The sequence below is a fragment of the Glycine max genome, chromosome 11 (assembly GCF_000004515.6).
Source record: "Glycine max cultivar Williams 82 chromosome 11, Glycine_max_v4.0, whole genome shotgun sequence".
NCBI lineage: Eukaryota > Viridiplantae > Streptophyta > Magnoliopsida > Fabales > Fabaceae > Glycine > Glycine max.
Genome location: NC_038247.2, coordinates 1,042,633 through 1,056,571, shown reverse-complemented (window position 1 = coordinate 1,056,571; position 13,939 = coordinate 1,042,633). Strand labels below are relative to the sequence as shown.

Here is a 13,939-nt window from a genome sequence, read left to right as displayed (position 1 = left end):
TTTTTCTTCTTTTTTTTATTATCATTGTTAGTGATACGGACTTTATTAATAATTAATTTGTATCGAAAGAATTTCACTCGCTTTAAGTAAGTGTTTGAGTCCATGCTTGTAAATTTGAATTTGTAAAATTTAGATATAAGTAAGTTTAAAAAGTGAATTGATTTTTGGAAAGTAGTAATGTTATTTAGACTTTAGATAGTTTTAAGTAAAATTAATATTAAACGAACAAGTACAATAGATATTGTAAGTTTTATTAAAAAGTTGTTAGAGATGAAAAAGGATAAAAATGTAAAAATGTTGAATGAACAAGAAAATTTCAACGCAAAGGCAAACTATATTAGTATCCAAATTCTATTTTAAGAAAAAACACTTTTACCAATTTTTACCAAACACAATCATATGGAAAGGTGGTTGTTAAAGATTCTTGTACCCACGCCTATCCTTATCAAATTTTGTAAGCAACTATTCACAACCTTACACATTAAGCAAGCAAGCAATTATTTGTTTCTTAAATTAAACGTTAAACATGCAATTACAGAATTCATTATGAATAATTTTTGCGGGTGTTCAATTCTGAGAAGCTGTTGCTGGAAAAAGCTGATTGGCTATTTGATTGATGACTCATTGATTGTTGCTACCAATTTTGTTGGTTACAGGTGAGTTTGGAGGAAACTGAGATTTTTTTTCTTTTTCTTTTTCTTGTTTGCAACTAGGGATGACAATAATTTATATCCATGTATCTGTTGGTTAATTTTGAAAATCGAGATAATACTGGACTGGATAAATTTGAAGTCGTGTATAAACACTTTCAGATTGAATCAAATTTTGGGGTTCAACCAAAATTGTTCAATCGGATAAAATCAGAAGATTATAATTCAAGAGTTTTATTTTGGTCTTGTATATTTTTTTTCTTTTTAAAAATTGTCGTTGATGAAAGTTTTAGTAACTTCCATGTAACTTCCAACCATTGATGGAAGTTTTAGTAACTTCCATGTAACTTCCAACCTTTGCCTCACTTTTATTTTAACATAATAAAGAGACCAACAGTGTCCAAGCATAAAATTAGCTGCGGATTAAAATGGATAGTTTAAAATTAGCTGCGGATTAAAATGGATAGTTTAATGGTTTTTAAGTATTGTGGTGGATTTATCCCTAATTTTATATTTTATACTGACTCGACCATGGATGAAATCATCCACATTTAGAAGAAAAAAAAAATCAAGAAACAAAACTACCAAATCATTATTTTTAAAATACAGAAACTAGAATTAATTTTGACCAAATCTTGATGGATCTTAAGCATATTTTACTCTAAATTTATTCATATATTAAAAGACAATTTTTTTCATATAACATCTTAAAATTAAAGCAAATTAATGACTCATTTGTGTAGATTTTTTTAAATATTATTTTTATTGATTTTCAAGATATTTTTTTTTGAAATTTTTAAACATACATAATTATTACAATTTTAAAAAAATATTCAATTGAGAAAAAAAAATGTTAACATAAAAGTTCAAACAAAATCCTGAAAACATAAAGAAAAAACTTCAATCAATATGAAAGAATCAGGCATTTTGAAAAGATGAAAAAGAAAGAAACAGAAAAATTGCTGTCCACACGTTTGAGATTCTGATGCAACCCTCTGTTGGAGGAATCAAACTCTAGCATTCTTTTTTTCCAGTGGAATCTAAGTCAGTCTTGTCGTCTTGTATAAGTTCCCTTATGATATCACCAAATGGTATTTTATTGTGATTCAGATTTGAGATCGATAACGACTCGGTGAAGATCAACCAGCACGTTTTCTTTTTCTAAGAAGTTCTTAAAAGATTATTATTTATAGAGTTCAAATGTAATTTTTATCTCTTATTTTTTTAAAAAAATATATGATTTTAGTTTTTTTTATTTTTTAATTGAAGCATTTCATTTTTCATCTTAAAAAAATTTATAATTTTAATATTTCATTTTTTAATTAAGATATAAGTTTGTAATTTTAGTTATTGTGATTATTTTTAAATGTTTATTTATGTATTTGATAAATGTTGATTGATATGTATCTATTTATTATTCAAAGATAAATATTTTTTTAAAATTATTTAATTGCAAATAAGGTTAATTTATTATTTTTTTAAAAAAAATTACATAGTCAAGTCTTAAATTGGAAATAAGAACAAAAATTACATATTTTTTTAAAAGTAAAAGACAAAATGTCTCAATTAAAAAAATGAGACTAAAATTACATATTTTTAAAAAATGAAAGATAAATAAAATATCTCAATTAAAAACTAGGAACACTAAAATCACAAATTTTTAGAAAAATAGGAAACTAAAATTAGCCTTCTTATAATAAATTGAACAAATCATACTATATTATTTGTTTGATATTTTTTCAAAATTAAAACATTCAAAGACTTAAAAATTTTGTTTCATTTAACTTTCCTTTCTAGATACACGCAAGAGAAGAAATTTACTTTTTTTTTTCTTTTACTTTTCATAATATAATTTTAATAAATTTAATCAATGAATTATGTAATATTATTTTAACATCATATATATATATATATATATATATATATATATATATATTAAAATTTATAAAAATTAAATATTTATAAATATATAATTAATCATACAACCTATATTTATTTAATTTAAAATATATAATATTAAATATTTTTTAATTTTATAAAATTTATAAATTTGATTTATTTAAAGAAACTTTTTAATTTAACAGTTGAAAATTCAAATTAAAAATGATTAAATACAATGATTTAATAAAATTATATATGAATGAACAAGAAGTTGTTTAAGCATAATTAGTTATCGTTACCGTTATTAATCTCATACTTCATTGTCATTCAATATAATAAATTGTGAAATGAATTTGTGGCTAAATTTAAAAATTTTAAAAAAAAATTATTAATGTGATTTTGGCTTATGTAATTTTCATCATATTTTCTAGCTAGTAGTTTTTAGTCTTGTTTCTTGATTTTTTTCCCCTTTATTTCACCAAAAGAAATATAAATCATTCACTTGTGACTTTTGAGTGAATGCTATTGTTTTCCATGTCATTTTCTTCCTCGAGTTGCTGCAAAAGAAAATTGGAGGCAGCTGAGCTCAGGTGCGATTTTTCAGTCGTTTGATATGATATTTTGATAAACTTTTATTGATGGAGTCCAAAGGTAGAAAGAAGAATATGAGACCAATTATAGGGCATCTGTGATCTGACGAGACGATCTAATTAATGGAAACGCAACCACTGATCAAACATAAAAGTTAAATCATGTACAATACACTTTAATCAAACAACTTTAAGCATAGCCGGTCATGTAATTTAGACACTGACACATTGGCACTATTATGTTAAGATTCAACACTTGGATAAGTATTAATTAAAATGTAGAACAGATGGATAAATCATGGCCAACCAGCAGGAGCAAATGTAGCAGCAATAGCTGATGCTGCTTCAACAAGAGAAGTAGTATATACCATAAGGTGGATGGTTTGTGTGTGCTTGAGGCACGTTTTGTTGCAATTTCATATTTGATAAAAACAATAAAAAAAATACAAGACTAGAAAGCAAAATTAAATTTATTAATTAAGGGGATCTAACTCAATTGGTTGAGCATAGTGCGTGAGTTTTTATAAATCAAACCCCAGACATTGTCTTAGATTCACACGGATAAAAAAAATTAAAGTTTATTACACTCTTCTAATGTAATAAACTGCTATGTTGTTTTTCAGTGATTTTCACAAAGCACTCTTCATCTTCTATCATATGAGTGTGACAAACTTAACAAATGCTTTGGTGCTGTAGTTCTGCTGGAAATCTTTATGAAAATGACAGAAAATCAAAACCATCATGGAAGAGGCACTTATGGCAAGAAAGCAAGCTGCTCCTTTGATACCATCTAAAGGGTGTAGTTTACCTGGATTGAGTGATGATCATTCTGAATGTCTGTTCCTTTTAACAAAGGTCTGTAGTGTACAAGTATTTTACGAACATTCCAATCATTTCCAGAAAAAAGTGTTCAAGACTTCTTTAAAAAATATCAGAAAATACTCAAATTTAGTAAAATAGAACTAATGAAGTGGTGAAAAACATCCCTCTTTAAATAGATACTCTAATAGAATTTTTTTGGAAGGAAAAAGTGATCGAAGGGAAACTAGATTGTGGTCAATTATATGTAAAACTTAATCATTATATCAAATGTGAAACTTTATAAAAATTGAATCGCTTTTGCGTATCTGTTGAACATGCTTAGCTTGGCTCGGACATGGTTTAGATTTACTTTTAGATGAAGTCCTTTAAGATTTTATTCATATCTGTCTAGGAGGATACCATTTTAAAAAAAAATTCTTGGTAATCATACAGGAAGGCACTTTGGTAGAGAGAAGATTGCATCAAAGAAAGTGGAAATGGGTAGTTCATGGACGACACCAAGATCAAAATTTAACATGTATTACACCAGCGCTACAAGATGAATCAAGTGAAACATCGTCCACTTCTTTATTCTTCACTACATCATTGGGATCTGTCTTTGAATATCGAATTCCAAAACAATTAGGTCAGTCATCTCAACACGATTCATTGCTTATGATAAGATTCTTTCATATTAAAGTCAGTTAACATTATTTCTTGATAATTTTAGGTGATAGGAATAACAAATTTTATCAACAGTATCTTGCTAACAAGTGGCAACATTAGTTAAAGATTATTTAATACATTCTATTGAATATTTTTACATATTATTGTATTTTTAATATAATGTGTATATTTTATTTGTTTCCTTAACAAATACTGTTAAAAGCCATATTTGTAGAGAATTAAAATTTATATTTAAAAAGAGCAATAAGATACTGAATATTATCTCTAAAGCCTATACAATTGAATCTAAATCCTAAGTTCAAGACATTGATTTCTCACATAGTCACGTGAAAACAGGCCTTGTTCCAAATAATCAATTTCCAGGAGCATGGAAAAGTTATCAGCATCCTCTCCATGCAAAAGCAGCAAAAGGTATAGCTGGCTTGCAATTGTACATTGGCAGGATACTGTTTCCTCTAGATGATGGCAGAATTGCAGAATTACATCCACTAGGACGCGACGGTGAAAGTTCAGGGCCATCTCCACCACAAAACATCCGAAGGAAAGCATCAACAAAATACATTTGGTCCGTATTAGATGTGCCAGAGAGTGAAGGATGGAATGCAGAATATTGCACAGAAGAACGTGGCCTCAGAAATTGTCTCACAGGCATAAAAGATGAGTCAGAGGAATCATTAGTAAGTTTAGTAACAGGTAGGAGAAAGCAAAGCCAAATACAGAATCATTATTTATCTGTAGGCACTTCAGGTGGTGGTAGACTGATACAATCTTCAGAAGAATACAATACACCAGATAACTGGATTAGTAGTAACTTTCTCCTGCGATTGATGGATGTAGGGAAGTCGTTTTTTTTAATAACGGATGATGGTTTGATTTTTGAATACATTAGTATTGAGAGTGCATGGATATGGCTGAGGCATGAGAGTTCTACAGCTATGAAAGGTGTATCGAGTAACTACAATGGAAGCTTATTCATGGTTGATACACAAGGGAGTCTGCTCCTTAGAGAAAGAAGTGGCAAGGAGTTGGCATGGAGGAATTGCACTGCTGTGAGGAAAGGAAGAAATGTTATTGGAGGTCAACCTTGGGATGGATTACCAGGCCAAGAAAGGAAGGTTACAACTGAAGATACTCTCTTCTTTGTCAGCAAAACTGGAAGACTAATGAAGTTAATGGTAAGTAAACTCTAAAGAATAGAATAACAAAATGAGAATATTGATCCTGGTGCAGTATTACTTAAGAGCATAAATTTAAAAGATTAATTAAGTTTGCATTTAATTGATTTTTCTTTTGCCAACCTTATGCATGGATTAAATTATTTGGGAATAAATTCTTCAGACATCAAAATGAAATACAGCAACAAAAACTAGCTATGCCATAATTGGAGAAGTAAATAGTATACAAATTTTTCCTCAGGTTACTTTGAAGAAGTTGAAATGAAAAGATTGCAGAAATCCTCCAGATGCTAAGGTTGCATGTATAGTAGACCAGGAATTGTTGAGGAAAAATATAATATTTGTCATTGGAAGAAATGGTCGCCTATATCAGTATAACAAAGTGACTGATTTGTGGCATGAGCATTACCATTCTCAGCATTTGGTTCTATCACAGTTTACTGGAACAGTTATAAGACCATCATTAAAAACACTCTCAGGTTCCCTCTTCATGGTTTCAAGAGAAGGTGGCGTTGTTGAGTTTCAATGGAGCTCATCGTATGGATGGAACTGGGTGGAACATGGAACACCCAATAGAGGCGTAACACTTGTTGGTTCACCTGGTACAAGCTCTGAGGGCAATCAATTATTATTGATAGGCTCAGATGGAAAAGTATACCTTAGATACATGGACAAAATGGCATGGATGTGGAAGGATTGTGGTTTTCCCTATGTAGGAAATAAGCTGGTTGAAGCACATAAACACGGAGGATTCCAGAAAGAGAAAGTAGATTGTATTGATGAAGATTCTGCATCATACTTGAAGAAGGACCAAGGAAACTTTTGTGACCTGAACATTAAATGTGACTCAAAGGTAAATATTATAGTCCGAAATAGTTATTGGTAGAGTAACTGACATTGAATTGCATGTTAGATAAAAAAACGTGGGATGTAATTGATTGAATCTGATACGACACAGGTGGCTTCTACAAGACCAATTCCATTTTCTGAAGGTTCTGTCATATTTGAGCTCAGAGATGGCAGGGTTGGAACTTAAATTCAATGATTTTTAATTATCTGATGACAAATCATAGTTAAATATATTATACAGTCCATTATATAAAAAGGTAATAACCAATCAATATTTACGAGAAAAACTATGATGGATGTGGATCCAAATATAACATGTTAATCTCTTAATCCCTAGTTTACAAGTTATAACTAAGCATAACTTAAATATAAATATTGTTGGTTCAATCCAGTTTCTGTCAACTGTTAGCATCTATTAATCTTCAATTTATTAAAATATTAGTTATGTTTAACCACTTTTTCAAATTGATCAAAATTCAAAAGCGAAAGTTATTGTGGTACAGCCATTATGCTTTTGAATTTTGACACTACCTCTTAGGACAGTTGGCAGAAATTCAATTGGTAGAGAAGAGAGAATGGGTGTGGTCCCGGATCATTGGCACTCCAGCTAGTTTATGCTTAGAAAATTATTGGACTACTGTAGCATACAACCTTTCGTGAATTTAATTCGATGCATTATTGGTATAAAAAAGATCTATACTGTCATTCAATAATGTATTATTCTATTATTTAATAAAAAAATTATTTACATGAGTCGTCAAACTATTGAATAAGGTGATAATACATCGTTAAGAAATACAAATTATTTTACCTTGAAGCAACAATGGAAGAGCCTGAAACACTTCTTCTACAGACAATGTAAGGCATTTAGCCAATAGAAGAAAGAATAGTATCCTCTGTAAGCTAGAGCATGTGGTGTTTGTTTGAGGTAAAAAGCATTGGAAAAATGAGCAATTCATTTAGTCGTACAAAACATGAAGAAGTGACAATTATGTAAACTTGTTAACTTGTTATTGATATACGTATAGGTAGCTGCCTAAGGGTAGCAAGTATGTGTGGATACTGGGGAGTATGCTTCACCCTTTTTCGTCCTATCACTCATAATTAAAACATATGCACACATCAATGTCAATGTCTCTCTCTTTCCATTGCTGCAATAACCTTTTAGGGGGATTGGGATAAATAAATCAATAGTCTCACAAGTCACTGAGGTAAGGAGGAAAGAAGGAATCTATCTATCTTATGTTTTAGTCAACTTAACCCTGCAGTATAGACTGTATATTGTGAAACAACTTCACTTTTACACAAAGTTCAGTTAAGCAAATATCAGTGGCAAACTTCAACGCTGATCATAATACCCAGCCAGGCTTCTCCTTCCGGCACCTAAAGACATGGCTCCCAAAATTATTTTGGCTGCATCATTTAATTAGGTGCCTGTAAAGTGTAAACTATTTTGGCTACTCTTAATTTTAGTAAAAAAATAAGTTTAAAGTGAATTAACTTATTTTAAAAAAATATCTCAAATACAAATTAAAGAAAGCTGTAAAATTCTGAGCTAAAAACAAATGGTTATATAAGAGTTACTCAAGCTAAAAACAAGTACATTTTCTTATTTGAAGCACGCCTCAATCATTTTCCCCAAATGCATAAATCGCCCCATGTTGGGTTGTGGCAGACTTGAGTTAGACGCATGTTTAACAAACAAAAACATAAAAGATACTCAAATACTCCCTTTAGATTCAAATATAAACAAAAAAAAAATAAAATTGTTTCACCTTAACTAAGAAAATGGGTTAAGAACCCATAGGAATCAATCCCAAGGGTTTCTTTACAGGCGAGTCTGCTTTCTTTCTTCTAGTTGTGGTAGTGTTCATTTATATCACTCTTGGCCAGGGTTTAAACCCGTTGCTGAACATTAGAAGAGCATTCCAAATATTTTATATGTAATTTAGACTTTGTACGTACAAAATTTATAACAATTAAATTGATTAAAAGCGAATAATTTAGACTTTGTACGTACAATATTTTATATATAATTTAGACTTTGTTGGTGACCTTTTATGAGTTTCAAATATATTTATAAATCATAAACAAATTAAAGGAATGAAAAAAAAAAGAAATTCACGGCTAAAAACAAATATAACGATATATTTTCTTTAGAGAAAATATAACAACATATTATCGAACATTTGATTATTAGGTATAATTCATATGATATTCATGTAAGTCTTACATTATATTTAACGAATTACACTTAATTTATTTAACAATATAAAACATAAAAAAAAAATGTCTTGCAAATGTATTATTATATTTTTTCTTAAAAAAATAACCAAAGATTTTAACATTTGACGCATCTCCTTAAATTTTCTTGAGAATTGACTTCCCTGAATGAAGAAAAAAAAAGAAGAATTAGGAATATCTTAAGTTAGTTAATTTTAATTTCATGAAATTGTTTCAAGATAAATTCATGAGAAAGTGGAATCTCAATACTAATTTTGAAAATAAATTTTAAGTACAAACTATAATCAACATGACTAATTTTAATTTCAAACTCTAATTATATCCCATGATCAACTTCAGGAACGAAATGAATACTTAAGGCATTTTAAAATATCTTATTATTATTTGGCAAAATTTATTAAAAGAAATTCCTTATAACTAAAGAATTAAATCATATGTAATCTTTCTGATAAAAAGACCACATTTAATCTTCAACTAATTTAAAAATAATATTTCTGGAAAAAAAAGCATAGATCTTTTTATTTTTTTGTGAAGAAAAAACAAAGAAGACTGAAACTGAAGATAGAAAATCTTATGGACAAATTGATTGGCTAAAGCATCTAGCCTGTTTGATTTGGCGGCTGGGCCAAATATTTTGCAAATGCCACATCTCAGATTATCTCAAAGTCATGTAAACATAATTCCATTTTGTAGTGGAAAGACTCCTATAATGGAATAATTCAAATTTCAAGTCTGAGTTTCTACATGGAAATGGAATGAAATCGTTTGATTAAACCTTTTCTCTTTTATTTTGTGTATAGATTTACACATTCACTTGTCTTCCATTGTTGCAGAAGCTTGTTGATTCCATTGAACAACCTGCTGTGCTGTATAAGTGGTTCTTGGTGAGCATGTGTTTCTCACTAATTTGTTTTCCAAGAGTTCTTTTGATCTTTTATCCAGTAAATGTGCTATACGTTTACAAGATTCGCAACAGAAAGCATAAACTGTGGTCTGCCTAATTTTAACATATGGGCAATTGGCAGTCATCACACTATTTTGTTGTTGTAGAGAGGGCCTTGGTTATTCTTCTTTAGATATTTAACGTCAATTTGTGAGACTTGTAACCAATAATTGGTTTACTTTTACTTTTTCATCTGATTGTGCTGTTTCTAGACTCTAATCAGCTGGATAACTATAGCATGTGTGTATATTTCTGTTATTATTCTTGATCTTTTTAATATCAACCCGCATCGACAATCATACATAATTACAAATAAGGTAATACTAAACTGTAGAAATCAGTGATTACTGTGAGTTGTTCCTAAGAGATGCAAAACATCCAGTTGCATTTTCCACCGTTACAGATATTGCAATTTTGGACAGATAGATGGAGCAGTAGTATTCTATATTAAACAATCTAATGTTGTCATATGATAAAAAAAAACTAAAAGGCAACAACAGTCTGCTGGGGGGTGAAGGAACTTTTCAAGTACCAAAAAAAGTCTTATATAGAATATTATCTCAGGAGGTTCTATCACGGAAAAATAATTGAGACTCCATTGTCCATCTAATGTTTCCAACATCCTATCTATCACATCCAAGAGGAAACAGAAATACAGCCTAACAGTTCAGACAACTTAGTGTGCATGTTTGTTTCTCTATTTGGAATGCCCTAAACGAGTATACAAACACAAGAAATCGTTGCTTCTCAAAAATGGGAACATTTGCAATTCACTTCCCCGTTGCAACAGGTATACGAACACAAGCTTAGAAGGTGAGAGGTAATAAGTCAACGAAGAACTAATTTAATCATTTAATTTTCATTATTGGAAGATACTATTTTCTTCTTCTTGTGTTTGGGCTTGACGGCATCCTTGAGAGTCTTACCTTTGTTATTCTGCCCAGCAGTTAGAGCCTTGTTAATTGGTGTAGAATCTGTCTTAATTTCTAGTGGTGGTTCCTTGGGCTTAGTTTCACGTCTTGAATCCTTTTGTTTACTAGGAACTGACGGTCCTGCATATTATACAACAATTCTAATGAGTCGAGTGTACACAGTTCCATCTTCTCATTAGACCACATACACGTGTATAAAGTGATCCAGACACCAGTTGACCATTTCAAATTGAAAATGAAATCCCAAAGGAAAAAGTCTAAATAAAAGCAACAAGAGAAATGATGCATACATAGGTCCAGTTTAGATAAACTTCTTCATAAGCACTTATAAGAGAAGAAAATAAGATAAAATAATTTGAGTTTCTCCCATAAACTAAAATCAACTTATGCACTTGACTCTAATAGAAGCTCTATCATTGAACTTCTCCAAAAACTAAAACGCACAAGTTGATTTTATTAGCTTATGAAGAAGCTCAATGCATTCTTTAGTCTTAATTTCTTCTCCAATAAGTGTTTACGGAGAAGTTTATAATTTATTCAATCAAAGTCAGACAATAAACTACTGGTTCAATCAAAAGCCACATAACAGCTAATATCATAATTGAAGATTAAAGAGAAGCTATTACCGCGTGAAGCTAGAGAAGCTTTTAGAAGATCTGAATTGACACACTCTGAGTAGGGATCCCTGAGGAAGTGAAGGAGCAATGGTGACAAGATATAAAATGTATTCTAATAAAATTTCAAAAGGATTTGGTTAAAATATTCATTTGGTCCCAATATTTGTGCCCATTATAAGTTTTAGTCCCTATACCAGAAAATTGTAAGTTTTAGTCCTTAGCTAAATTTTTGTAGCATTTATCACTATCATAGAGTTTTTGTAGTGGTTTTATACCGCCAGAAATTTTTCTCTAGCAGTAATGTCAGGGACCAAAACTTTACTTTTATGCATGTGTAGGGACTAGAACTTAAAGTTTTCTCATACAGAGACTAGAACTTGCAATTTTCTTGTGTAGGGACTAAAACTTAAAATAGGAACTATAAGGTAACAAATAGTTTAACCAAAGAATTTCTTCTTAACATAGACAAAAGTCAGAATGGAAGGACCTCAAAATGACCTGGCAATGGCAATTACTAATTTCAGTTTACTTTCTATCTCTCTGTTGCTTTATTGCAGTAAGTTTCCAACTTATCTATCCACTGGCTGTAAATAGTCTTCAGTCTCATAAAAGTTTGTTTTAGATTTATATACATGATCTGGAGCAATTTGTTATGCCACTGATATATCATACATGTGAGTAGAGTACTATTTTCTTTTTTCTTTTTGTAAGACAATGATAATTTCTCTGCATTTGCAGGTCTCTAGCAGTAATAAATGGACTGGACTAGAAACAACTAGACTATCAATAAATTTTAAAACAAAAACAAATACAAAGAAAACTATTAGTTCTTGGACTAGCTAGTATCGTACCAACTCGAGGGACCACCGGTGAAATTCTTTGAGACTCCATCCTTACTTTGCTCTTGTCCTGATGGTGAGGCTTCACATTCCATAGGACTTTCTTCTTCTTCTTCCAGCTTCAATTTGTCCAAATGACTAGCATCCAATTGATTTTGTTTTTCCCCACATACATCCACAGCAACAGACGAAGAATGGCGTTTAATCTTCCGTAAAGCCCTTTCATTGTTGTGTATTTCAACCTAATCAATTCACAAAGAATATCAGCTACAAATTTGACATGACAAATAAACAGGTGCAGCAATAGCAGGCAAGAAAAGAGAACTCACGGCATCCCTAATCTTAGTTGTAATATCAGTAGCTTTAACATGAGCAAGTTTCAAGCAGTGCATGATAACGCTATGAGAGACACTCTCTCCCCCAGGCTTTTGAATTGCACAAACGTCGCCGTTTGAATTAAGCGTGGCAGTCATGCGGCCTGTCATCACACACTCTTCATGGTGCGTCGGATCTATCACCTACACACATAAACCCTAAACCCTAAATAAAGAAAAAACTCTAAAAACAAAACCAGAGAGAAAGAGCATCAATCAAAAAGGAATTCGTACGAGGAGATTTTCATTGCTGAAAAATCCAAAGGTAACAGCAATGGGAAGATGATGAATAATCAACGGAATCGGGTCGCGCTCCTCGGGAGGATGCACCACCACATCCTGCCCGTCTTCTCCGGCCAACGAGCATTCCGGCCGCCGGAAAGTCAACAGAGAAGCCAACGCGGCGATATTTGCAGCGTCGACGAGATTTCCGGCATTGTCGAGTATGTGGATATCGACGCGAATGGCCCAGACGAGTTTGCCGGAGAGGACGCAGAGCGATTCAGTGTCGATGGCACGGCTTTCGCGGAGGCCACGGTCCACGACACGGCCGAGCTCGACGGCGGCGTCGGAGGGGCGGCCGGGGTCGAAGGAGGGGTCGGCCATGGGAGAGAACTCGGTGAAGATGGAGAGGGAGCCCTCGTTGGGGCGGTCTCGGTAGGGGCGGACGAGTTGGGCGGTGACGAAGGTCATAACGTGGGTTTGGCCCAAATGAACCTCCGCGGAGCCGTCTTGCTTGGCCAGCTTGACGGTGAGCTTGCGGTAGTCGGAGGGGCGACGGCCGTCGAGTCGGAGGTCGGAAAGGAGAGCAGTTTCTATGAATTTCTTGTCGTTAAGAGGCATTCTCCATGTGTTTGCTAACCGCTGCTCCATTTCCACTGCCTGCCAATGCTTGAGGTTTAGGTTAGGGCAAAACACCACTCAACTCAAAATCATAAGTCAACACTGTTATTATTGCTGTTTAGTACTATATTTTCATTTACTTTTTATATTCCCGGAATGGCCTCTAGAACATCAAGTGTATTACATACTTATACCCTTGCCCTCCCATGTTTTAATTCATATTTTCTACTCCTCCTAATGCACTTCAAACTCTTTCTAACCATTAGAATTATAGATAAAAGATAAAATCGATAGCCACTAGGATCCTGGTTCTTTGGCCTGTCAAATCATTTTTAGGATTAACCCAATAAAGACCTGACGTATACTATTTACATAAAAGAAATAGTATTTAAAAATTGGTTTTTATTATTTATTAAAGTTATAATGCTATTTTAACTTTTTTTCACATATGAATCAAAATTAAAAAAATTCTACCGAGGAACCCTATAAAAGGGACAAACATATTAAGTACTAC

At 31.9% G+C, this 13,939-nt stretch overlaps 2 protein-coding genes across 2 annotated transcripts; one reads left to right on the top strand and one right to left on the bottom strand.

Annotated features, from left to right (window-relative positions):
- Positions 1-5,120: 5,120 nt before the first annotated feature.
- Positions 5,121-6,370, top strand: LOC102668556 (uncharacterized). The gene is made up of 2 exons (XM_006591456.3): positions 5,121-5,784; positions 6,026-6,370. Exons 1-2 carry the CDS (start codon positions 5,437-5,439, stop codon positions 6,047-6,049), a joined length of 372 nt encoding a protein of 123 aa, XP_006591519.2. The 5' UTR covers positions 5,121-5,436; the 3' UTR covers positions 6,050-6,370.
- A 3,971-nt stretch (positions 6,371-10,341) lies between these two features.
- LOC100802751 (exosome complex component RRP45A) lies at positions 10,342-13,671 on the bottom strand. Its single transcript, XM_006590408.4, has 5 exons — positions 12,817-13,671; positions 12,538-12,726; positions 12,221-12,450; positions 11,379-11,437; positions 10,342-10,872 (listed from the first exon to the last, which is right to left on the bottom strand). Exons 1-5 carry the CDS (start codon positions 13,453-13,455, stop codon positions 10,673-10,675), a joined length of 1,317 nt encoding a protein of 438 aa, XP_006590471.1. The 5' UTR covers positions 13,456-13,671; the 3' UTR covers positions 10,342-10,672.
- Positions 13,672-13,939: the final 268 nt, after the last annotated feature.

Bases quoted from the DNA above. Each gene is read 5' to 3' on its own strand.
- LOC102668556 (XM_006591456.3), top strand. From the start codon at position 5,437: ATGGATGTAGGGAAGTCGTTTTTTTTAATAACGGATGATGGTTTGATT. The intron at 5,785-6,025 runs GTAAGTAAACTC...ATTTTTCCTCAG, and splicing joins GAAGACTAATGAAGTTAATG to GTTACTTTGAAGAAGTTGAA.
- LOC100802751 (XM_006590408.4), bottom strand. From the start codon at position 13,455: ATGGAGCAGCGGTTAGCAAACACATGGAGAATGCCTCTTAACGACAAG. The intron at 12,451-12,537 runs GTGAGTTCTCTT...TGAATTGATTAG, and splicing joins CAACTAAGATTAGGGATGCC to GTTGAAATACACAACAATGA. The intron at 11,438-12,220 runs GTACGATACTAG...TCACTTCCTCAG, and splicing joins ACCGGTGGTCCCTCGAGTTG to GGATCCCTACTCAGAGTGTG.